Source organism: Globicephala melas, chromosome 6, assembly GCF_963455315.2.
Source record: "Globicephala melas chromosome 6, mGloMel1.2, whole genome shotgun sequence".
Lineage (NCBI taxonomy): Eukaryota > Metazoa > Chordata > Mammalia > Artiodactyla > Delphinidae > Globicephala > Globicephala melas.
Window position 1 is genome coordinate 113860399 of NC_083319.1, and position 27043 is coordinate 113887441.

General features: G+C 41.3%; 2 protein-coding genes across 2 annotated transcripts; both read left to right on the plus strand.

The window, feature by feature from the left end:
* Positions 1 to 506: 506 nt before the first annotated feature.
* On the plus strand, positions 507 to 5012 carry LOC138842737 (probable ATP-dependent RNA helicase DDX60). Its single transcript, XM_070045841.1, has 4 exons — positions 507 to 510; positions 686 to 755; positions 2578 to 2767; positions 4655 to 5012. Exons 1-4 carry the CDS (start codon positions 507 to 509, stop codon positions 5009 to 5011), a joined length of 621 nt encoding a protein of 206 aa, XP_069901942.1. The 3' UTR covers position 5012.
* A 1797-nt stretch (positions 5013 to 6809) lies between these two features.
* On the plus strand, positions 6810 to 26431 carry LOC138842738 (probable ATP-dependent RNA helicase DDX60). The gene is made up of 9 exons (XM_070045842.1): positions 6810 to 6922; positions 7830 to 7991; positions 9317 to 9475; positions 18027 to 18168; positions 19130 to 19285; positions 22058 to 22163; positions 22615 to 22730; positions 24330 to 24490; positions 26369 to 26431. The coding sequence occupies exons 1-9, from the start codon at positions 6911 to 6913 to the stop codon at positions 26429 to 26431; spliced, it is 1077 nt and encodes a 358-aa protein (XP_069901943.1). The 5' UTR covers positions 6810 to 6910.
* Positions 26432 to 27043: the final 612 nt, after the last annotated feature.

Consider the following 27043-nt stretch of genomic DNA (forward strand, 5'->3'; position numbering starts at 1 on the left):
GCGCGGCTGGCTTGTTCTCAGGACCTAGAACCATCCACACACTTCCCTGCCACAAGGCTTTTGCGCCAGGTGTTCTGGGTTCTCTCTGCCTGCAGTGCTACCCACCCCACCCCTTTGTTTAATTATATCTCGTCTTATCCTTCAGAACTCAGCTCAAGCATTGCTTCTTTAGGGAAGTGTCCACTGACCTTTTGACTTTGTCACATTTGCAATGTTCCATTGTTCGTATGATTATCTGATTGATATTTATCTTTCCTGGTAAATTTTAAGTTTCATGGGAACTGACAGCATTTTGACTTTTGTTCATTCTTGTATTCCCAGTGCCTAAAGTTTTGTTTAACACACAATAGTCATTCAGTACCGTTTGTTGATGGAATAATTCATTTCTAATTTTCCTTTCTTTGTAGGTCTGCCGTTTTCATTAGCATCTGCCACTTAGAGGTACCACAGTAAAGGATATTTGCTATATTTAATATTTTCCATCAGGTTGGAGGCACGTGGCAAGAATGGGTAATTTTCAATTTAAAATATTTATAAATTGTAAAATAATGATTTTGCAAGCTACACAGATTTAATAGAATTAACTTTATGACTTTTTTCTTTCTCAAATAATTTGTAAATGATAGCTCTTTTAAAAAGAATTGATTGAAAATAATTCATTCTCTTTCTCTCTCTCTTTTTTTAGGTTTAGAAAAGTACCTGAAGCTTTTGGAGAAAATGTCACAGTTGATTTTGGATCAAATGGCAAAAGCTGAGTGAGTGTTGTAGTAATAAATCAAGAGATATAAAGTTCTACATCTTATTTGCTGTGTATCGGATTGGCCTTAAAGCGATTATCTACCTTTCATCTATCTATCGTCTACCATCTGTCTATATCTATCTATCCATCCATCCTTCCATCTATCCACATATCTAATCTATTTATCACTTATCTTAGTATATGTATTATAGTATTTTTTATATATATATATATATATATATATATGAGATTGTTGAACACAGAACTTTTAGAGCTGTTTGATGGTCAGTGGAAACAGTCTTCTCTTGCTTTATTGTCCATGGCTGTCAATGAACCCATCATTTTATGAAAGGATGAGATTTTTTTTTCCCCATATTTGAGAGCATTTATTCAATCTTCTCGAAATCATGCTTACAATTTCCATGTTTTTTTTTTTTTAAACATCTTTATCGGAGTATAATTGCTTTACACTGGTGTGTTAATTTCTGCTTTATAACAAAGTGAATCAGCTATACATATACATATGTTCGCATGTCTCCTCCCTCTACAGTAATTCTCTTTTTTATTTTTAACATCTTTATTGGAGTATAATTGCTTTACAGTGGTGTGTTAGTTTCTGCTTTATAACAAAGTGAATCAGTTATACATTTACACATGTTCCCATGCCTCCTCCCTCTACAGTAATCTCTTTTTTTTTTAACATCTTTATTGGCGTATAATTGCTTTACACTGGTGTGTTAGTTTCTGCTTTATAACAAAGTGAATCAGCTATACATATACATATGTTCCCATGTCTCCTCCCTCTACAGTAATTCTCTTTTTTTTTTTTAACATCTTTATTGGAGTATAACTGCTTTACAGTGGTGTGTTAGTTTCTGCTTTATAACAAAGTGAATCAGCTATACATATACATATGTTCCCATGTCTCCTCCCTCTACAGTAATTCTCTTTTTTTTGTTTTTAACATCTTATTGGGGTATAATTGCTTTACAATGGTGTGTTAGTTTCTGCTTTATAACAAAGTGAATCAGGTATACATATACATATGTTCCCATATCTCTTCCCTCTTGCGTCTCCCTCCCTCCCACCCTCCCTATCCCACCCCTCTAGGTGGTCACAAAGCACCGAGCTGATCGCCCTGTGCTATGCAGCTGCTTCCCACTAGCTCTCTGTTTTACATTTGGTAGTGTATATATGTCCATGCCACTCTCTCACTTTGTCCCAGCTTACCCTTCCCCCTCCCCATATCCTCAAGTCCATTCTCTAGTAGGTCTGTGTCTTTATTCTTTATTCCGTCTCGTCCCTAGGTTCTTCATGCCTTTTTTTTTTTAATTTTAGATTCCATATATATGTGTTAGCATACGGTATTTGTTTTCCTCTGACTTACTTCACTCTGTATGACAGACTCTAGGTCCATCCACCTCACTACAAATAACTCAATTTCGTTTCTTTTTATGGCTGCGTAATATTCCATTGTATGTGTGTGCCACATCTTCTTTAGAAAGGATGAGATTGATGAAGCAGGAAGGTCTATATTCAGATATAGGTGTTCAGTCCCTGAGTCCGGCCCACATTTTGGCCTTAGATAACGTGCTCTGTTTTCGAGCCTCAGTTTCCTTCCCTGTTGAGCGGAGGTGATGCTGATTCCTCCTGTGAAGAACACTCATGCGTTCGGGTGTCTTTGGCAAGTCAGTGTAGAGACCAGCGTGAAAGAATTACTCAGTAAATCAAGCTATTGATGATAATGATGATGAAGATAATAATGATAATAAAGCTGCTGCCTTTGGGGCCTGATTTCATCTTCGTGTAATTTTTCATTTTCACTGTTTGTATTTTAGTTATGACAGCCTGTTGAATGATTTTGTTGAGTCTGAGTTTTTTCTGATTGATGGAGACTCACTGCTGATGACATACATCTGTGAGAAATCCTTGCGGCCTGAACAGGGCCTGCACTTCTTTTACCTGGTGGAATGCTACCTTGTGGATCTAATTAATAAAGGAGGACAGTTTGCCGTCGTCTTCTTCAAGGTAACGTGACAGTTGGGTTCTTTTCTATGATTTGAGAACTGAGACTACAATGACATTGTTTTATAAGTAGATTTTTTTTCTTATTTCAAAGTGAAGTAGATCTATAAAAATTCAGCAAATTTAAAGGGAAGAACAGAAAAAAAAAGTGACCCAGGATCCCAGTATTCAGAAATTGCTACATTGAGGATGATGATTATTATTTTTATTGGGGTATAGTTGTTTTACAATGGTGTGTTAGTTTCTGCTGTGCAGCAAAGTGAAGTAGAGTTCTCTCTGCTATATAGTAGGTTCTCATTAGTTATCTATTTTATACATACTGGTGTATATATATCAATCCCAATTACCCAGTTCTTCCCACTCCCCCCTTTCCCCCCTTGGTGTCCATACGTTTGTTTCTATTTCTTTGTCTCTATTTCTGCCCTGCAAACCGGTTCATCTGTACCATTTTTCTAGGTTCCACATATATGCGTTAATATACGATATTTGTTTTTCTCTTTCTGACTTACTTCACTCTGTATGACAGTCTCTAGGTCCATCCACATCTCTACAGATGACCCAATTCAAAAAGAAACATGCACCCCAGTGTTCATTGCAGCACTATTTACAATAGCCAGGTCAACGTAAATGTCCATCACAGACGAATGGAGAAAGAAGATGTGGTACATATACACAATGGAATATTACTCAGTCATAAAAAGGAATGAAATTGGGTCATTTGTAGAGGATTATTTTTTATTTGCCCTCATGGAGCTTTCCTGTGAGGACACACAGGACCCTGGAGGAGGGGGAGGGGTGTCCTCGGAAGCGACTGAGCTGATCTCCGGGTTCTAATCTCCCAACTCCAAGTAGGTCCACCTCTGTCTTCAAAACTCAACAGTTTGTGGGGGCTTCCCTGGTGGCGCAGTGGTTGAGAGTCTGCCTGCTAATGCGGGGGACGTGGGTTCGAGCCCTGGTCTGGGAGGATCCCACATGCCGCGGAGCAACTAGGCCTGTGAGCCACAGCTACTGAGCCTGCGTGTCTGGAGCCTGTGCTCCGCAACGGGAGAGGCCGCGATAGTGAGAGGCCCCTGCTTGCCACAACTAGAGAAAGCCCTCGCACAGAAACGAAGACCCCACACAGCAAAAATAAATTAATAAACTCCTATTCCCAGCAACTAAAAAAAACAAAAAAACCAAAAAAAAACCAGTTTATTTGAGCCCAGACGTGGATCAAACTCACCAATGTTGCTTCGTTCTTATTTGCTCTGAAGTAAATACATCCAAGGGAAGATACCTGGTCTTCCTTGATTTGAATGTGCATATAACTAATGAAATTTTAACAGTTTCAAATACATGTATGTATCATACCACCACCACCTCCTCATTCTATCCCTAAAGGTAACCAGTGTGTTATTCTTGGAGGTTTTAGTGCATGTCTGTTCAGTTCTTTTGTGATCCATATTATTGTTAGATATTTGAGCCTTGCTGACTGCCTGCGAGCAATGCATGAATTGTGGGCTTTTGATAAAAACCGGTGCCACTTCCGGGTGACCTGGGACTGTCCCTGCAGCGTGATCCACCCCAGCTTTCCCTATGGTCGCTTTATAGCTACCATTTGCTTTTACATATTTTTCTTTCCTTTTTCTTTTTGAAGTGAGATTGGAGAGGAGAAGAATTAGAATGGGAAGGGAAAGTGTGAGTTAAAGGGGACACAGGTATTTAAACCCAAATTGTGATTTGTGGCATGTATCTGCAAAATGACAGTCAAGGATCGAGGGTCTATGTTCTGACTATAAAACAGAATACGACTGTGTTGGAACCTATTCCTTTAATGAGTTTCATGGTATGTGTTAACCAGCAAAACTAGTAGACGGCTAAATGATGATTTCAAAATTGTCTACCCCACAGGATGCTGAACATGCATACAACAGCATCCCTGAATTGCTTCCTCTGAGAATGGCGTTAATTCTCCACCTTCAGCATAATACCAACATTGATGTCCGAACAGGCTTTTCTGGGTGCTTCTCACAAGAGTGGAAAAGTTTCTTGGAAGACAGTTACCCATATTTTCTGATCGTTGCCGATGAAAGCCTGAGCCATCTACAAGTACACCTTTTCAACTTTTTAATCATGCAGTCCTGGGCGATGAATGTCAATGCCGTGCTCTTCTCGGGCCAAGCATCCGATGTCCTTCGACTTTACGCGTACTTTATGCCGAGCAACTACGAACACCAGTTGATTTTCCAGAAGGTAGTTTGCACCTAAAAGACAAACTTTTAGAATTTCACGAAATTTTCTGCATTACTTGACTCAGTTTGATTTCTCCCTCTTTTATGGAAATTATCATAGGTTTAACAGAGAGGTGTAGAAAAATAGAAATGATAATAATAAAACAAAATGCAGTCATTTATCGGGCAGTTGTTGTCATAACAGTAGTGCTTGGTGCTTCCCATGAGTCACTTTATTTAACCTTCACAGTGACCCTGTGAGGGAGGTGTTAGTGTTGTCTGTGTTTTGCAGATGATGAAGTAGATACTTGAACAAATAATCTGCCCATTGTCAATTCCAAATCCAGTAATACAGCCTGGATTTTAAAAGAGGCAGCCTGACCCCGGCACTTCGGTGCTTAAGTGTGGCATGCGCTTCCATCTCTACTTAGGAAGGCCAGACATGCGTCCACATACTAGTGAAATGATGGTGAATATGGTAGCTTTTCATGAGAAAACAATGGTGAAAGTTGATGAAATACAATTTAAAAAAAAAATTAAAAAAATATTTTGGCCGTACTGCATGGCGCATAGGATCTTGGTTCCCCGACCAGGGATCCAGCCTGTGCCCCCTGCATCGGAAGCATGGAGTCTTAATCACTGCACCGCCAGGGAGGTCCCTGAAATAAAATTATTTCTTAACATTAAATCATTAATAGAATTTTCAAAGTATTTAGAATTTTAATCCTGTGATCTTATTATTTTGCTGTATTGGTATAATTGGTAATGACTGTATTGAATGTTTGGGAGTTCAAAAACGCTCACCAATTTTAGAAATAAATTTGGTTTCTGTCTAATTTTCACTACTTATAGGGAATTTAGAATGTGAAGACAATTCTATATATCATCAAAATGATTTTTGTGTCAGTTAACATTTTCACTTTTTTGAGTTGAGGGTCACACCCCTCGTGGCACTGGCCACATCTGGATGGCTATCACAAAATCCAATAAGATAGTTTACTTTGCTTTCGTTAGAACTTCAGTCATTAAACTATTTCCAACTCTGGTTGCCTGCTGTGAGTAGGAACAGCCTTGCGTGTGTATTTTTTTTTTAATTAAAAAATTATTTTTTGTAGTGACAGGAGGTCCTGAAATCCGTTCATTTCATTTTTTATTCTGTTAGAGCAATTTCTGAATCTGTGTTTGAAGAGTCCCTACAAACTTCCTTACTAGTCTTTTCTCAAGAAAGACATTTTTTAATGGAGGATTTTATTTCTGGTAAAATAATTTATTTCCTAGTTTATTGAACACTCACCTTAAAGAGGTGATTTCATTGATCAATTTGAGGACTGTGTGAAATGTGTATAAAAATGCCATGCATGTTGATAATGGCTGTTGCTGGATGTTCATTACCTGGGGAAGGCGGTTATGCTATTCTCTCTGTGTCTCTTTGAATTTTTTTCTAATAAAATCTAGTGCATTAAATGGGTAAATTGTTTCTTTTTGAGATATTGAAAATGTTCTAAAATTAGATTATGGCGATGGTTGCGCAACTCTGTAAATTTACCCAAAGCCATTGAATTGTACCCTTAAAGTGAGGGGATTTTGTGTCATGTTAATTATACCTTGATGAAGTTGTTAAAAAATAAAATGGACCTCGACAAAAATTAATTTGGCGAAGACAGGCAGGCTTTAAAAGCATTGTTGATGATCTGTAATTACATTAGTGTATTTTTTTTTAACTTAGAAATATATTGTAACAATATTATCTTCAATATATGATTTTCTTTAGTTGGAAAGTAATGTGATATATTATTTATGATGATTTATGTGACTTGCCTTCCTTTTGCAGCATGAAAAGCACTTTGAGAATGCTTATAAAACCCTGATTAAGCAATTGAAGGAATGTAGAGTTTTAGCATTAGGACGTCTTTTTGGAAATTTAAAATGGAAAGATATGATGGAAGAGGTACTGAAACTTTTAAAAATCTTTTGATTTGAATGAATTGTTTAATTACTAAAAAAATGCAAACATAGTTCAGAGTTCTCATATACCTCTCACCCAGCTTCCGCCCCCAGTGTTAAGATCTGATGTAACCAAGGTACGTTTGTCAAACCAGGAAATTAATATCACTATAATAATATTAACAGACAAACATATCAATAACAGACTTTAATACACCACTTTTTCCGATTATCAGAAAAATTATTCACAAATTTTATTTTTACTGGATGCCTAATATTTCTCTAATGCTGAACATTTAAATTGTTTGAAAATTGGCTTTAACAGATAACTTTGTGATGAACATCTTGGAGCATAAATCTTGGTACACATTTTGTATAACTTACCTAACCTACCTACCTAGAACTTGCATAGTCAATCAGAAAGTATCAACATACATAATGATAATCATATGTATTGCCAAATAGCTTTGCAGTAACTCTGTGCCTATGTATACTCTGATTTGCAAATATAAGAGAAATGACACGTCACATGATTTCCAGTGCTATTATCCTTAAAATATACTTTGCTAATTTGAAAGTAAAAATATGCTATCTAATTGTCCTTTTTGTTACTAAAATGGTTGAACACTTTTATTAATATTTGTATTTTGTGAATTATCTTTTCATCTCTTATTAAAGGCTTAGATGTTTTATTGATTTATAGGAGCTCTCTACATATTTAAACTTGTAATAATTTCATTGAAATACTTATTATGTTCCCATTTTGAATTTTGTTTCTTGCTTTAAACAGAAATGTTTTTGTGTAGTCATATCTATTTTTCTCTTCGGTATGAGTTCTTCTAGTAAGATCATTTATGATTGTAAACATTTTTGTAAATACCACGACATTTTACAATTTCCTTCTGTGACAGGCATGTGAAACTATTTCTCTGCTTAAGCAACTGTGGCCGGAAGGATCTGACATTCGGCAAGTTCTTTGTGTTACTTCGTGCTCCTTGTCTTTGAGTTTATACCATCACTTTTTAGAAAACAGATCGAAGACCACTGATGCTCAGAAAGCTAACATCCAACAGGTATGATAAGTTTACCGTGAAACACCAGTGAAATTTTATTTATTTGATTTTACTGAAACATCTGTTGTGCTGTTAGATGGGTTGGTGTTCTACTCACAGATGTTTCCCTTAGTACATTTTTAGTCAAATGTGTCCAGCCCTCCAGCGGAAGATAAGAAAGTGGCCCTTGGTGAGAGTTTACCCCCTTATGATGTTCTGGGCTCTTACATGCCTTGTGCCATTAAGTCTTCACGACAACAGTTTAAGGGAGGTGCTGTGATTCTTACTGAGGTTCAGAGAGTCCAGGGAACATTCGTCAAACCCAAGGATGAAATACAGTGTGGATTGAAACCAGGTCTGTCTGTCTTATCCAAGCTCCACTCTGTCCACTGCCTTGTGCAAGGAGCTTCCTGCTGTCCTGGCTGGACAGATGCTAAAGCCACAACTTCTGTAGGGCTGACAGAGGCCATTGAGACTCTGTAGACTGGTGTGGGTTTGTTTGCCAACCAACTAGCCATCCCTGTGTGTCTGCACATGTGCACGCATGCACTCAGACACACACGTGTACTCGTACTGTGTTGTTTACAACCTGAGTGCTGGGGAACTCCTGGTTGAAGATTCTTATGAAAGAGAAACAGTTTGGTCTCTTTCTTCCATAGTTTCAGAAACGAACAGGGCTCGTCATCTTTCTCCTGTGTCCTTTAGGTCTGCTTGAATAGTGTCTTTGCAAAATAACGTAGGTGGCTAGGCGTGCCATTTTAAATGATCACAAAAGTGATACTAAACCACTTGTCTCTCTGGGGCTTCTCATCGTTGGACCCCGTCTGGCCCTGTGGAGGCACACTGAATGAGCCTCAGTCTGGTTCCAGTGACAGCCCTGCAAACATTGTCTCATCAGGTTAAATATGCCCACTTCTTTACCCTTTTTCCACTTGGGTACATTTTCAGATTGTACCGGTTTCCTCACCCTGGTAGTTTTCAATATAACCTTTAAAATAGGACGCCTGGGAGAAAAGAGATGGAGCATTTCATGTGTGGCCCCGCCGTGCAGAATTCTGTGAGCTCCTGACGTCATGCGCTGCTGGGTCAGCTCATGTGAAGTTGCGCGCAACTAAGAACACAGGAAGTTGCTTTATGTAAACTGCTACTAAGCTGGCGGTTCCCTGTCTCTCTTACCCAACGTGTGTGTTATGTGAAGAAAAGAACTTTTGCAAAAATGCAGAGTGAACAGCGTAAGAGCGTGTGGTTCCTGCCCACGTGGTGCAGCTGCACCTTCTCTGAGGTGCCCAGGCATCAGGTGGTGTCCTGGCCACGGTCCTCTGACCCACCTTCTTTATTTGATGCAGGTGGAGACGAACTGCCCCACCCTGGAGGGGGTGACAGATTGGTGTAGACTGCACTGTCTCAGCGTGGCATTTCTTCTCCACTTACCTCTTTCCCAAAGAGCATGTACCAGATTCATCACTTCCCGCTGGATTAAGGACATTCAGACTTTCTTAACAATGGTAAGTATACTCTTGATTAGTTTATTTTTATTTTTTTATTATTATTATTTTTTTGTGGTACGCGGGCCTCTCACTGTTGTGGCCTCTCCCGTTGTGGAGCACAGGCTCCAGACGCGCAGGCCCAGCAGCCATGGCTCACGGGCCCAGCCGCTCCGCGGCATGTGGCATCTTCCCAGACCGGGGCACGAACCCGTCCCCCCCACATCAGCAGTTGGACTCTCAACCACTGCGCCACCAGGGAAGCCCTAGTGGATCAATTTGAATGGACATTTTTTAAGGATCTTGATACTTATAGTCAGAATGTCCAAGGAAAGCGTTTTAGAACCAATCAGTTAGGAAGCCGGTCCACAAATATTTATTTAATGCACGTGCATCGTGTGGAGCACAGGAAAAGAAGGTGTTCACCCACCCCGCCCAGCACTTTCATAGAGCTACATTTTGCAGGGAGAGACAGATAAGGAATTTTTAAAACTACTCCTGCAGGATAGAAACTGCAGGACGCTTTAGAATCTGATACTAAAAAGACTGAACTCAGTCTGAAAAGGATGACTTCTCTTAAGAAATGAAGAGAAGTTAAGTAACCCAAGTCTGTGTGTAGGAGTTAGCAGGTTGGAGGGAGGCTGCACACCAGATTCTAGGAGGTAAAGCAGCCTGTGTGATCGTGCCGAGGATGGCGTGACCGAGAGTGTCCCTGGACTAGAAAGAACACAGGAAAGGGACAAAGTGGAAGGGACGGGTCGGAGGCAGACCCTGTGGCCCCTTCAGGTGCTGTTAGGAGGGTGGAGACGTAACCTGATGCCAAGCACAGCGAGAGGCAGCTGGATGGTCTCTAGGTCAGTGGCGCTTTCATTTCAAAACAGGTGTCTCAGGTGCAGCGCAGAGGGTGCATCAGAGAGGTGACACGTGGACTTGGGAAGCCAGTTAGGTGACTGTCACCTCCGTGCCTGTAAGTGGTGCTGATGTTGGGGACAAGGGCATGGGCAGAGGGCTGGACAGCAGTGGGCAGTCGATCATGATTTGAGGTGTGGAGTTGACAGGTTTAGTGAGTGAGCGGCGGGGGCAGGGAAGAGTCGGGGGGACAGTCTCCTCTTGAGCCTCCAGGGGGAGGGGAGGGTGACATTGTCCACGGGACGCTGGTGGAGGCCGCTGTGTGTTCAGTTTTGGAAAGAGTGCGTTTGAGGGTCCAAGGACATACCCAGATGGAGGTACCAGGTGAGCTGTGTTAATACTGGTTTGGAGCTCCGCAGAGTGGGCTGCGTTGGACGTAAAGATTGGGAGTCATCAGCCCACGGATGTTCATGTAGTGGATGAAATTATGTTGGGAGAGAGATGATAAGAGGGCCCGGGGCAGAGACCCGAGAAAGTCCATCGTGCAGTGGTCCCACATAGGCTGAGGTGCTGGGAAGGAACTGCTGAAATGGATGGAGAGGAGAGAGGGGAACGGATGGCTCTGAGAGACGGGAACCGTGTCTCCAAATGTGGGCGTGGCTAATAGGATCAGGTGTGTCGAGAGCTGTAGGGGGTTAAGGACTGAGCACAGTCCGCTGGGTTTGAGGGCACAGGGCTCACTGCTGCTGGGAATCAAGAGGCAGGTGAGCAGAGTGGTGGGGAGGAAAGTCAGTGTCAGTGATTCAGAGGTGAGTGGGAGGGAAAACAAAACGGTGGAGAGAACTTTCTGTGTAAAAGGCTGAGAATAAGGGAACGGCAAAGGGCAGAGCTGGCACCTGGGTCAATGGAGAGTGCTTTGCAGCACTATTCACAACAGCCAAGACGTAGAATCAACGTAAATATCCATCAACAGAGGAATGGATAAAGAAGATGTGGCACATATGTACAATGGAATATTACTCGGCCCTAAAAATGAATGAAATGATGTTATTTGCAGCAACGTGGATGGACCTAGAGATTGTCATACTGAGTGAAGTAAGTCAGACAGAGACAAACACCATATGATATCACTTATATGTGGAATCTAAAAAGATGGTACAAATAAACTTATTTACAAAACAGAAACAGACTCACAGACATAGAATACAATCCTGTGGTTACCAGGGTGTGTAAGGGGGGAGAGATAAATTGGGAGATTGGGATTGACATATACACACTACTCTATATAAAATAGATAACTAATAAGGACCTCTGTGTAGCACAGAGAACTCTACCTGATATTCTGTAATGATGTATACAGGAAAAGAATCTAAAAAAGAGTGGATACTCTTTTATATGTATACACTTATATGTATAAGTGAATCACTTTGCTGTACACCTGAAACTAACACAACAGAGTAAATCAACTGTACTCCAATATAAAATAAAAAATAAAGAGTGCTTTTAATATGACAGATGGAGCATGTCTAAATGCTGATCATGGAAACTAAGAGAGGATAGGATGAAAATACAGGGAGAGTCAGGTGAGGGGGGGCATGCGGAGGATGCCCTTTTATGGAGGGAGGGGTATGGCCGTTCTTACAGGAGAGAGTGAAGAAAGAATGGTACAGATTGGCCGTGACGGAGGTTGTGGGGTCTGTTTACAGTTCCTGCTTGCTGGTGTGAATTTCCTGCTTGCTGGTGTGAATTTCCTCTGTGAAGTAGAGACAAAGTCATGTGCTCAAAGTCATGGCGAGGAAGCAGGCCCGGAAGTTTAAGAACAGTGAAATATGTGGGAGATATTTACTGGAGGCGGGGAAGAGTAAGCTCTACTGAGAGGGACATACCACCCTGTCCTGCCTGGTACTTTGGAGGCTTCCCTTGACATATTTGACAGAAGAATTATAGTGGCACCCGTATGTGTTATCATATACTTTTCCGTGTCCGGTGGGTCCTAACCACATGGCCGCAGGCACAAGGAAGCCAGCTGATGGCATAATATGTACAGAAAGGAACAAGAGAGTTTAGGCGGGGTGGACGCCCTTGGTGGATTTGTACCATTTTATGGAAAAGAAGACAGGAAAGAGGTTTCCGTATCTTTGCAAGGGGGTGGTGCAAATGCTGAGCTAGGAAACAAAGCACCAGAGACAAGCTACAAGGACCCTATCGTGCAGGGGGAGAGCAGAGGGGCTGCTGACCTGGGGGACCTGGTGTGATCAGTTAAGGAGTGTGATGGCCATTACACAGGGCTGGAAGGATGGGCCGGCGGTGGGCGTGAGGAGCCCCTCTTCGGGGCTTGGCAGGCAGACAGACTGTCGTTCCCTGGCCCGTCTCTCCCTCTCCCTTACTTCCCATCTTACTGTAAATGCCTGCCATTCTCTGCCTGAAGGTTTGATCTTCTGGGTCTGAAATGCTGGGGTGTAATGCCCCACCGACGGCAGGTGAGGGCTGGGTGCAGGAGACCCCAGCTTCCTTACACGTCGGGGCAGGTAGCCCTGAAACGTGCTCTACGCTCTCAGAATTCCCCAGTGGAATTAAGCTCTGGTTGTCCACAGGGGTCGTGGGTTGGAAAACATGGTCCTTCCTGGTTTTCTTTTCTTTCCCGTCTCACTTCTGCATCCCCTCACGGGCGCCTCTTGAGAGCAGTCACAAATTAGTGCTTTTCCATAAAGTTGAGGCTCGGGGTCTGCTTCATGGGGGAGCCCAAAGCAAGGCAAGGACGGAGAGCAGGTCCTGGTGATGGCAGGCATGGGTATGTTGGGGAGAATGTGACCTGGGTCAGAGGGGTGAGGGGGATCACTGGATACAAGACATTCGAGAAGTGTCGATGGTATCGTCTTCTTGGAGGCTGAAGTTATCTGTGGTGCTGGTGAAGCTGCGCCAGGCAGGAAAGTCATCGCTATTTGGGTACGTGGGGGACCTAGGAGCGTGGTCAGGAGGGGCTTCCAGACGGAGCAGACGGATGGCGGCAGGCTTTTGGGCCGGGGGAGGAGGATAGATCGGAAGTGACGAGGACACCCCGTCTTCTCCATCCTGTGGTCAAGCCATGCATGGAGCCAGGTGGCAGGGGAGGTGCTTGTTCATCGGGAAAGGCCGCAGTCTGCACTGTGGTCCCGTCTTCCTCACTTTTCCGTCCTCAGCAGACAGGTGTGTCAGAACCACACAAAAAGGAATTCTTCAGGGCTTCTTAGCCTTTTTGTTCTGGGGCCCCTGTGGCTATCTGACGAATGCTGTGGCCCAGAATAATATAAATGCCTCAAATAAGGTTCTGAGGGAAATCAGTTATGATGAAATACTGTTATCAAAATATTATAACCGTATCGTTTATGATATAGTAACACATGTGCTTCTTTGTTACTACATTAGATAATCAGATAAATACCGTACTTTCAATGGATGGTGAGTGTCAGCAATATCTCGATATGTTTGCAGTGCTTATAATGAAAACATCTGTGATCCCTACTGGTGCCCAATCCCAGCTACTGCCTGGGAGGGACGGTATTTTGTCTGGGTTTGCAATGGAAGAAAATACAAAGTTTGCCACAGGTTAGCAAAAATAAAAATGTAATTTTCTGACCCAAGTTCATGGACTCCCCGAATTCTATCAGGTGAAGAAAGTCTGTGAAAACCGCTTTTCTGCACTACCTCTCCCTCATAAGCCTGGCCTCTGGCTAGACTGGCAGGTGCCCTTACTTTGGGGATTGGAAAAACAAAAGCCAAATTCCTGGCTTTTAAAATAATAATACAGTAAGTTCCCTTCACGTTTCGAACTTTCAAAGATGTGAACGTGTGTTCGCACGTCCAGTCGCGTAAGTTAGTTCATGTGTCTGGCATGCATTGTCCTGGGCATGGTTCCTCTACAAGTGGTTGTGCTTTTGTGCACTTTACTATCCTGTGTTTGTTTTTTATGTATTCTTTGTGTGAAAAGTATTATAAATCTATGACAGTACATACTATATAGCTGACTGTGTTAATTGGGTACCTAGGCTAACTTTGTTGGACTTACGAACAAATTGGACTGACGAACAAGCTCTTGGAATAGAACTCGTTCGTATGTAGGGGATTTGCTGTACATTGATCCATGTATAACAAATATTATTGAAAAGACAACTGTCTTCTTCTGCCCCCACTGCGCCTCCCACCCCCTTCCCATAGAGTGTCCATGAGTGAGGAGGGGACCCCGTTGGAGAATAAGTGAAGGGTCCCCTGCGTGGGGTGGGCAGCGTGATGGAGTCCGCCCTGAGGTTTCGGGCTCTGTGACAGAGAGGACGTGTCGGCAGCATGGAGACTGGGAGACGGTGGCCTCACCGAGAGACCTGGGGCCGCGTGTGCCAGAGGACTGGTCTAGAAAATGCAGTTGGGGTCCGGGCACGAAGGATGGAGATGTGGCCCCTGTGCTGCCAGGGGTGGGAGGGCATCTGAGGTCCTCAGGCCCCGGGTGAGTCCCGCTGGCTGATGAGGGTGCGGAGGTGGGCCTCTGGGCTTGAGGGTCCTCAGAAGGCAGGCGAGATGAGTGGGAAATGTCTTGGCAAGTCCCTCAGCGTCTCAGGGCTGTCTTTGGTAGACATGAGCTCCAGGGGACCCAGTGGAAGCCAGCGAGCAGCCAGTCTCCGTCCAAGGGGCTGGGTCTGTGGCCTGAGCAGAACACAGGAGAGCCCTGTCCATCTGGGGCCGCATCTTGAGCGGAGGGCACCCTCTTCCAACTGAGACGAGGCGACCCCTGTGTAAACGCCCCTGTTGGGGTCTGGCTGGGGGGATGCAGTGCAGACCCTGGAGGGGATTGACCTGAGGGTGACTTAGAAGTGATGGGTTGGACTAGTTCTGCTGGTGGTGCATAGACTGTATTTACTGTAACAGCTGACAGAGGTGTCGGGTCAGCAGCTGCAGCTCAGGTGCAGACAAGTCCGTCGATGCGTACCTGGGTCATACTTGTGAACATTCACAACTGCTCTGACAGAAGTTTTCAACGGTTTTGTGAGGTGGTGGACACAGTATCATGGGGGTTGCTGACGCTCGAGTGAAAGCATTCTCCTGTGTCCCAGGTCCCACTGGGGAGCTTTGCTCTAGGCGTTTTTGGTTCTGTCAGGCAGAGGCAGACTGTGGCTAATTAAAAGGTTTATGAAGACTCTATTCCTAGTTCCCATTTAATTCACTTTAGACATTTTAATATAAGTCATGCCAGTTTAATACACTGAGCCTATTGATACAGCATGTCAGATCCTGAAATAACACATTATAGCATCGATAATATTGTGCTCTGCTGTAATTTTATTTCTGAGAAATACTTAATTTTTGGTCAACTTTATTGAGGTTGAATTACATGTGCTCAACTATTGAATAGTATGAATGTGTTAACTGTGGTGTTGATTTACAGATTTAAAGGAATGCTCTGAATGTATACTTTTCATTTATAGAGAGTTTTATAAACAATTTCTTATGTACAGTGAGCACGAGTTGAAAAGAACATTACAAAATCTTTCTGCCTTACGGAATGTTCTAAGATGGCCCTGCAGGACATTCCTTGTGGCTTTGGCTGGTAGAAGACATCACCTTTAATTAGGATGGCGTGGACTGCTGGATGTGGTGGGAGGGCCTACCGTTTATTCTGTGCATGTCCTTGACCTCTGTTGCCTCACTCAGACACATCACTCCTCCTCTGTCCTCATTTTACTAACGAAAACTTGGGCTCAGAAGGGCTGCGGGGCCCATTAGCACAGCTAATAAGTGACCAAGCCGAGGTCCACCTTCATCTCTGCCCAGCTTCCCAGTCTGTGCCCTTCCTCATCTTCTCCTCTCCCGACGTTGGGAGGGCTGACTGTCACCTGGGTGAGCCCCCCCTTGATCTGTCTTCACCATTCTCCATGCTTCACTTTGGTAGCACCTGGGAGCTAGAAGCCTAAGTTCGTAACGTAATTTCAGCCTCTGAAATGTTCACAGTGAAGGGCATATCCTCAGGCTTCTGGGGAAGGTAGCTTGGGACGTGGAAGAGAGAGTTTCATGTTGGCTCAAATCTTGACACTTGGGGATGACATGGAGGTACCTCTCAGATGAAGTGGCTCCAGTGAGGAAGCTTTGGTGTCCTGTTTTCGCATATTTCTGTTTACTCAGTGGTGTTATGGGAAAGGCTCTGTGGCCCGGGGGTGGGGACAGCCCTTACATGGCAGTGGTACCCAAAGTACAGCCCCCTGACCAATAGCATCCTAAGAACAGGTTAGAAATGCAGTTTCTTGGGCTCCCCCCAGACCTACTGGATCAGCCTCTGGGGATGCTGCCTAGCAAGCTGTCTTCTCTTTTTTTTTTTTTTTTTTTTTTTTTTGCTATACACGGGCCTCTCACTGCTGTGGCCTCTCTTGTTGCGGAGCACAGGCCCCGGATGCACAGGCCCAGCGGCCATAGCTCACGGGCCCAGCCGCTCCGCAGCATGTGGGCTCTTCCCGGACCGGGGCATGAACCCGTGTCCCCTGCATCGGCAGGCGGACTCTCAACCACTGCGCCACGAGGGAAGCCCTGTCTTCTCTTTAATAATCTTTCCAGGGGAGGTTTTGCAGCAGTTTGAGGACCACAGCTTTATGGCCCTGAAGAGAGCTCGTTCGTGTTTTATTTGTAGGTAAAACTCCACCCTAGGTACCGGGTTCCTGATTCTTTGATACCTGTGACCTCATCAGGAACCCTATACAGCCATCCTCAGTCACCTGGTTAGAGCTGGGCCATCCAGGGTAGGAGCCGATCGCCACACTTGGGTATTAGGCACTTGAAACGTGCCTAAGTCTAAAAGAGACATGAGATTTCATAACCTTCGTGTGAAAAGCATGTAAACTATTCTGTGAATATTTTTATATTGATTACACATTGAAATGACAATATTTTGGGTATGTTGGGTTGAATAAAATAAAATGAATTTCAGCTTTTTTTTTTTTTAATGTGAAAAAAGTTTAAGAAACATATGGAAGTTTAAGGTAACGTATGCAGCTTGCCTGCGTTCCACTTCTATTGGATAACGCTGTGAAAGTTCCACATCCATATAGATAAAGAGGTTATTCACGTTTGGAGAGCCTGGGTGTGTTATCGTGTGTGGAGCAGAGAAGCCTCCGTTTTTCCCTCTCAACCCAGCTCCCCAAACTCGAACGCTGACTCAAGGGATGACCAGGTTTGTGCACTGCGGTTGCTTGAGTCGCGGCTGCCCTGTTCTGAGCTCAGTGCTGCCGCTGAAGACGTTCTGCCCGTGACAGGCGGGAACACAGCTGCCCAGGGATGTAGGTGGATGGGGATCTTTGTGAAGGATCCCCTAAACAATCAAATGCTCTTTTTTTAAATGCTGTTTTGACCTAAAAGTAACATTGGAAGCATTAAACCCTGAGGAAAGAACAGAGGCACATTTGAAAGCAGAAGTATTTCGCTAGTCCCGTATCTGTGGGAGAAAAGTTGTAAGAGTCAAGTACGGATTTCTGTGACTGGGAATAAGGACTATGCTGAATCATTCTTGGTCAGCCTGATTTTATTTTAACTTTAAATCTTTCAAGGTGTGACACATTCATTATGACCCAGCCTGGAAGGGCTCACGTCCGTAAGAATGGAAGAGCCCAGCCCACTTGCCTTTCAGTTGGATTATTGAGATGTTTGAAGTCTTCTAGGTTCTTGCTAATGTAAAAATTGTCACTAACTTGGTTTTTATTTGCAATTTCAGAAAAAGTGGTGTGAATACTTCATTCTAAGTAATATAGACGTTTTTGAATTTTGGAATCTGGATTTAACTCACCTTTCCGACTTAAGTGATGAGCTTTTATTGAAGAATATAGCATTTTACTATGAAAATGAAAGTGTTCAAGGTACCACCCTAGTATCTTATAATAATTATGCCTTTACCCAGAGATAAACATTATAAAGGATTTAAAGCTTCAAAATTATTTTCCTATACTTGCAACATATAGCAGTCATTTTCTTTCAGATATTTATTTATGCGTGTATATAAGTTTTACTTAGTTGCAATCAGAGTGAATGTTGTATTTAAAAATATTTTTAACTTAATATTACTCCACAAGTATTTTTGGAAAAAATACATCTTTGGGAACTTGGCATTTCTAGATAATTGTAACAGGTGAATTTTTCAGTTAAATATACGCAGAACATTTTTCAGAATATTTACTCTAATTAATGTAATCATGTACTACTATTAGATATTTAGGGAATTTTAAGTTTTTCCAAAGATAAAGCTGATTTATATATTTGTTGTATATAATTAATTTTTCTTTCTTTGAATAATTTTATTAGAAGAAATCTTCTGCTGTTTATTCGTAGTCAAAGAAAAATAAAAGACATTTTAAGAGAACTAAAACTGATTGAGCATTATTGAAGCTTCTTTGACCTCTAAGATTTGGTTCCTACATATTGCAAGTGTTAGAATGAGTTAGCTACAAATAAATTTAGCAATCCTCTACAAACTTTCTCATTTTTGAAAAATCATAGTTTTATTCTGTTTTATTGATTATAAAATTATGTGTGACATAACATTTTTTGTTACCTTGAAGAATAGTTAGATATTCACCATCTGTTATTGTTAGTTAAGGCAGTTATAATGTTAATAGTTATCAAATAGGGAAACAGGATAAACTTTAAAGTCTCCAGCCCCACAGTCAACACTAGGGACCGTTTGGCTCTAGGTTCCGTGTGGCACTCACAGAAAATTTCACTGTTTGATAAGCATTTCAGAGCTCTGTGAATTTAGTTAAAATGTGTGCTTCTGTGTATGTGTGAATGACTTTCAGTGTTTGCTACTTTGAACTCATGTAGGGCTACATTTGAATTTGGGAAATGGCATTATGAAAGATTATGCACATCTCTGGGATACTGTATCAAAGTTGGTCACAAAGTTTGATGTTGGAAAGCCATTTCCTCTGAGAACAGAACAATTTCCTTTTCTTAAAAAGGATCCATCACCAATCAAAGGTAATAAATCTCTAAATTAATTTGAAATAAAAGCATCGTTCCTCTGAAAATGTTTTGAAAGCACCAGTAACTAAATGTTGCAAGTATAAATAATGTTCGGGTACTATGCATTTAAAATGACCTATACTGTCATATCCTTGGGGAGATAATCCTTTGAGTATAATTTTGAACAGGGATATGTTTTCCTTGTAACTAACGTTGTTGCCAATTTTTAAGAAAGCCAGTGACTTCCATTTCTATCAATCTGAAGTGTAGATCAAGTGAAAAATCTCTTGTGCGTAATGATGGAAAAGTTAGATAAGAGACACCAAACACCTTTTTACAAAATCGTAAGTAAGCTCAAAACAATAGGAGGGAAATTCCAGGAGCCAAACATGAAGGGAGAGACTGATCTCTGGGTCACTCTGAGAATTTCTAATTGTAGGTCTGCCCTCCTAAGAATCTGGGTTTCAGTGTACTCAGTCAGCAGAGTCAAGACAACTCTAAGCTGGAAAATAACCTTCAAGCGATCAAAGGAATCTGGCATGTTCTCTGTAGAGGAACATCCTCATATACCCTGATTTTACAGGGCTTCTCTGCCACATACGAGTGCACATGCAAATTTATAAACAGCAGAGAAATAAGCCCCCAGGCAAACAGTAAGCTGCAAAACGAGAACTCTTAAGTATTTCAGATTTTGTAATTATCACAAGTAGAATATACTATATGTATGTTTAAAAATGCTTGAAGAAATAAAATATGAAATTTGAAATGTGAGAAACAAAATGATAGAAAACATCTTCACATTTTAAAATATTCAAAGTTGTAGAAATGAAAAGACTGTCAATGGATAGGTTCAAAAGCTGATTGGATTTGGCTAAAGAGAGAATTTGTGAGCTAGAAATAGATCAAAAGAACTACAGGTACAATAGTGATGAACACATTACATACCTTAAAATTTACACAGGGTTATATGTCAGTTATATCTCAAGCTGGAGAAATTTTAAAAGAACCGGAAAACAAACAAAAGAAATAGAGATAAAAAATGATAAAATACATGTTAAAAGACATGGAAGACAGAATGAAGCTGTCTAATCTTTCGTTCATTTGGAGATTTGGAAGGAGAGGCCAAGCCAGTGTAGATTGGGCCATATTTGACGAGACTGTGGCTGGCGTTTGCCTGGACGATGAAAGACAGGGATTTGCGCACTCAGGGCATATGATGAGTCCCGAGCGGGACAAAGCAAACGTATGCACATGCACACGCACACGCACAAATATACACACTAGGCACGATGCAGTGGGATTAGAGAATGTAAAAAATAAATATCTTAAAAGGACCAGAGTTACCTACAAAGGAATAAAAATTAGTCTCTAATAATAGACTTCCCCAAATATCATTATAGAAGTCAGAACATAATGAAATCATATGTTATTCTTAAAATACAGTTTTAACAAATGAGTAGCTTGGACATTTTTCAAAATACAAACGCTGATTTATCCATCATCCTGTCGTCACTGGAGACATTTCTATATCATGAATTTCAGGAAGAATAAAATGACCCCAGATGGAAAGTGACAAAGAAAGCTAAGGGATGTATATGTATAACTGATTCACTTTGTTATAAAGCAAACTAACACACCATTGTAAAGCAATTATACCTCAATAAGATGTTAAAATTAAAAAAAAAAAAAGAATGCTAAGGGGGGTTGGGGATGTATTGATACAAGTGTAGTTTTCAGAGTACAGGGGAAGGATATATATCCCCTTTCATTATGTCAGAATGAGTTCCACCAGACAAAGACGCTTGAGAGCAAGGAGTTTATTGTTCCCAGGAAGATCCAATAAGGGAGTGCTTAGGTAATACCAGGAAGAAAACACAGTCGGTGCAGGCTGTGTTATTGCGTAGGTTTCCACGTGGGCAACTACAGGTAAGTTTTACTGGGTGGGAATCCTAGAACTGTGTGCAAACCACTTTGGAGATGTCTTACCCAAAGAGCAAGGTAGCTGGGGTATTTACCTTGTGAGTTTCGTCAAGTCTCGGGGGGCATGAAATCCTTAGGACTCTGGCTGCGCCCAAGGCTGCAAGAAGAAAGTGCTCAGGGAGAGTTGTAGGGACTCGTAGGAAGGTTTCAGGCAAACGCAGGAACGGTGGACGTCAAGGAAATACCGAGCAGGGCAATTGCAGCTCACCTAGAATTATGAACCAGACACTGGATAAAGGGGCATTTGTTAGCCAGCTGTTGTATATACGATCAATATGTGACGTGTGATATCCATCTATCATATGTAGGTGTACATGGGCATAACATCAAGGAGGATGTAAGAGAAGACTAATGATATAACATAATTTCATTGACATCTGTATTTTCCCCCTACTTCTTTTTTATTTTTATAAAAGCATATATGAGATTTCTGAGTGAGACTTCCATATTTAAATTCCTTGTCTCATAATAGGAAATAAGAAAAGGAACAAACATTTGAAATAGGAAACATAGGCGTTTTTCTGTCTGTCAGTGTATCTCTTCATCCATCCATCCATCCATCCGTCTATCTATCCTTCTATCTACCTACCTACATGCCTAATTGCTGCCTATTTCTTTATATTCTGCCGTGTTCCAGAATGTTTTAATGTGGAAAATAGCTTTATGGGAAGGGCTAGAATTGATTAACGTAAATAAATAAGATCAATGAAACATGATGTTTTTTTAAATGTGAAATTTTAGAAAATGATATGTAACATTGCTGTATGAAAGTTTCACATTTGACCTTGTCTTCCTACTTTTTTACAGATACCTCCAAGGAAAAGATGGCTAATTTGGGTTTTATTCCAGTGTCATGTCAGGTGGTTGATAAGTTTGCTGGGGACATTTTGAAAGATTTGCCTTTCCTAACGAGGTATGGGAGCCCCTGGGTGGAATGGATGAATGACTCATTAGAGCTTTTACGAAGTTGGACAGATTATTTATAAAGAGGTTATATTAGATGTAACCTGTGTTTGTAACACATAATGAGTTTAGTTTCAAATTTACCAATGTCTTGTGATCCTAACTAGCTTAAAAATCAACATAGTTTTAACCTTAGAGTAAAATCATTCCAGCTGTGTGTTTGTAATTAATGAATGAGTGGATGAGTATTTGTTGATGTCCATGGCACGAGATATGGGGTGGATTCTGGGTTCTGAAGCCCCATTAAACTGCTCTTTGGATTCTATCACCCATATTATATCTCGGAAAGAGGAAAAGTGGCTATGATTTTAAAAAAAATTTTTTTTTAAATGAGATCTATGCTGTGCTGTATTGGGAGGCACGCAGTTTAAAATGTGCCTATATTTCTTTTCATCTCATAGCGATGATCCTATTGTAACTTCACTGGTCAAGCAGAAAGAATTTGATGAGCTTGTGCACTGGCATTCCCACAGACCCCTTAGTGATGATTATGACAGGACAAAGGGTCAGTTTGATGGTGAGTTCTGCGATTCTGGTGAAATACCTTAACATCTATTTCACTTTCTGCCTTTTATGTTACAATGAAAAATTTTTCTATTTCTTGAATAACAATAATGTACAAGGTACGTAGATATATGTCAGTAAAGAGGGTGAGGAAAGAGCCCCACTTTGCTGACCATCATGTGTACAGGGGCACACAGCTGTCTTAGGAGCAAGTGCACAGAGGTGGCATTTGTCCCACAAAAGTTAGCAGCTGTTTTAAGCCAAGACAGTTGATAGTTTAAGACACCTGTGTGCTCCCTGATGGCAGAAATACTGAGGCTATAGGCTTGCAAGCAGTAGCAGCTGCTTTCACGTCACCCATAACAAGGGCAGCAGTTTACCCACCTTCACGCTCGGGATGGAGGCTGTGGCACCACTGAGAGCAAGTTAGCCGAGACTGACTTAGGAACCCTTTTCCCCGGCTCATCCCTTGTCTTCTTTTGTCTACCCCATGCTCACCCCCACCCTGCTTCCAGTGGACAGAACTTACCTTCAGAAGAATCTCAGAGTGGACCTAGTAAGCATGTTCCCACGGAACACTTCCCAGCCTGCTGTTAGAAACAACTACTAATATCCTGAAAAATACAAGGGAGTTTTTAGATCAATCATTAACATCCTTCGGAGCCGTTTGATTTACATATGTAGATACAGATATAGAAAAATCAGCCTGCTTAACAATCCCTTGAAGTGAGTGCTGTAGTTTTCTCTGGGGACGGGCGTAAGTCATACCTTGAGTGTTGGGATTTCCTATGTCATTGGAGTTTTCCACAGTGAGTCTTTCTGAGCTGCCAAGTTCTTGGCTCTGTGGCCATGGTCTGGAGTAAGGATTTTTCTGTCGAGTGATACAAGAAGCCGTGATACCCTAGATGGACATCTTCCTGATTTGGCCTTAACCTTCCCCCTTCTTTTTTTTTTTAATTAATTAATTTATTTATATTTTTGGCTGCATTGGGTCTTAGTTGCTGCGTGCGGGCTTTCTCTAGTTGCGGCGAGCGGGGGCTGCTCTTCGTTGTGGTGCACGGGATTCTCACTATGGTGGCTTCTCTTGTTGCAGAGTGTGGGCTTCAGTAGCTGTGGCACGTGGGCTCAGTAGTTGTGGCTCACAGGCTCTAGAGCGCAGGCTCAGTAGTTGTGGTGCACGGGCTTAGTTGCTCCGCAGCGTGTGGGATCTTCCCAGACCAGGGCTTGAACCCGTGTTCCCAGCATTGGCAGTGGATCCTCAACCACTGCGCCACCAGGGAAGCCCTACCTTCCCCCTTCTTAACTTCATTCACAGGGCACAAAACAGAAGTAATGCCCAGAATCTGTCATTCTTTGTAGCATCTTGATATTTGCTTTGAGAGGTGTACAATAAAAGGGTGTTTTGTCCCTTGCATCCTTTAAAGTAAGGAATCATTCTGTGGACAAGAGATGGTGTGATTTAAGATTCCTTCTTTAACAAAAGTCATCAGCCTAAGTTACTGTTCCAAACTAAAAAGAAAAGTGCACGTGTGTGTGGGATGGTGTGAAGGATTAGTGAGAACGCTGTTGAAAATATGTAGTAGTATTGCATTTTAAGCCTTTTCTTTTCCAGAAAAATCTAGAGATCCTCGTCATCTTAGATCTGTGCAAATGTATCATCGTTTTCAACAATTTTATGGGAAGTCATTAGAATCGGTCTGTTCAAAATTTGTTGTACCTCAAGCTATCAAGCCAAGGAAGAATTTCTGTGAACCCAAGAGCAAAAAGATACAGGTAGGTTATATTCATTCTATCAAATTTTTTTTTACTTTTCATTGTCCTTTATTATTTGTTCAATCCCTTTGATAGTTGCTTTCCATGCTACGTTTTTAGAAAAGTAAAGGGATGGGAAAGATACTCCATGCAAATGGAAACCAAAAGAAAGCAGGGGTAGCTATACTTATACCATAGAAAATAGACTTTAATACAAAGACTGTAGTAAGGGAGATAGAAGGTCATTATATAATGATAAAGCTGAAAACCTGAAAGCTTTTTCTCTAAGATCAGGAACAAGACAAGGATGCCCAGTCTCACCACTTGTATTCAACATAGGACTAGAAGTTTTAGCCAGAGCAGTTAGGCAAGTAAAAGAAATAAAAGGCATCTACATTGGAAAGGAAGAAGTAACACTGCCTGTTTGCAGATGACATTATATTATATAAAAACCCCACCAAAAAACTGTCAGAACTAATAAATGAATTCAGTAAAGTCACAGGATACAAAATCAATATACAAAAATCTGTTGTGTTTCTATACACTAATGATGAACTATCAGGAGCAGAAATTAAGAAAACAATCCCAATTACAATTGCATCAAAGAGAATAAAATACCTAGGAATAAATTTAACCAAGGAGGTTACAGTACATTGAAAACTACAAGACAGTGATGAAAGAAATTGAAGAGGATACAAATGAATGGAAAGATATTCTGCGCTCATGGATTGGAAGAAAGAATATTGTTAAAATGTCCTCACTGCCCAGTGCAATCTATAGATTTAATGCAATCCCTATCAAAATTCCAATGGCATTTTCCACAGAAATAGAACAAACAATCCTAAAATTTGTATGGAGCCATAAAACACCCTGAATAGCCAAAACAATCTTCAGGAAAAAGAACAAATCTACAGGCATCACACTCCCTGATTTCAAGCTATATTACAAAGTTATAGTAATCAAAACAGTATGGTATTGGCATAAAAACAGGTACATGGGTCAATGGAACAGAATAGAGAGCCCAGAAATAAACTCAAGCGTGTATGGTCAATTAATTTATGACAAAGGAGGTAAGAATATACAATGGAGAAAAGACAGCCTCTTCAATAAATGGTGTTGGGAAACCTGGACAGCTACATGCCAAAGAACGAGGCTTGGAACCCTATCTTATATTATACACAAGAATTAACTCAAAATGGATCAAAGACTTCAAGACCTGAAACTGTAAAAGTCCTAGAAGAAAGCATAAGCCGTAAGCTCCTTAACATTGGTCTTGGTGATGATTTTTTGGATTTGACACCAATGGCAAAGGTAACAAAAGCAAAAATTGACAAGTGAGATTGTATCAAACTAAGAAGATTCTTCATAGCAGAGGAAACCATCAAAGAAATGAATAGGCAACTAACTACAAAATGGGAGAAAATATTTGCAAATCATACATTTGATAAGGGGTTACTATCTAAAATATACAAAAAACTCATACAACTCAATAGCAAAAAATAGAACAATCTGATTAAAAAGTAGGCAGAGTAACTAAATGGTTATTTTTCCAAAGAAGACATGCAGATGGCTAACAGGCACATGAGAAGATGCTCAACGTCACTAGTCATAGGGGAAATCAAATCAAAACCACAATGAGATATCGACTCACACCTGTCAGAATGGCCATCATTAAAAGGGCAAGAAACAACAAGTGTTGGCCAGGATGTGGAGAAAAGGGAGCCCTTGGGCACTGTTGGTGGAAATGTAAATTGGTGCAGCCACTATGGAAAATGGTATATTTCCTCCAAATATTAAAAATAAAACTACTATATAGTCCTGCATTCCCATTTCTGGTATTTATCCAAGAAAAGAAAACAGGATGTAGAAGAGATCTCTGCAGTCCCATGTTCGTTACAGTATTATTCACAGCAGCCAAGATACGGAAACAACGTAAGCATCCAGCAAGGGATGAATGGATAAAGAAGATGTGGTCTATATATATATTGGAATATTATTCAGTTACAAGGAGGAAATTCTGCCATTTGTGACAGCGTGGTTGAACCTAGAGGTGCTAAGTGATGTAGGTCAGACAGACAAGGCAGATACTGCGTGGTGTAACTTACATGTGGAATCCAAAAGAAAAAAAAGGTCAAAGTCATAGAAACAGAGAGGAGAAACATGGTGACTAGAGTGGATAACCCTACATCATATCATTGAATTTGCTAAGAGAGTAGATATTAAATATTCTCCCCACCCTCCTCCCCCAAAAGATAAATATGTGAGTTGATGAGTGGGTTAATTAACTCAGTGGGGAGAACCCTTCCACAATGTACATGTATATCAAGCCACCGTGATGTATACTTTCAATATCCTACAATTTTTCAGTTATACCTAAAGTTAAAAAAATATTTGAGCAGACATGAGGACTTTTGCTTTAATAGTCAACAAGCCACCTCAGGCCCAGCTTGGTGGTCTTTGTTTTTCTCCTCGTGGCGACAACCTCCTTTTTATTTTCACAGCCAATTTGATCTTTAGTGAGACCATCCAATTACAACTATTCCTTTTTTATTTACTGAAAAGCTTCTTTTATAT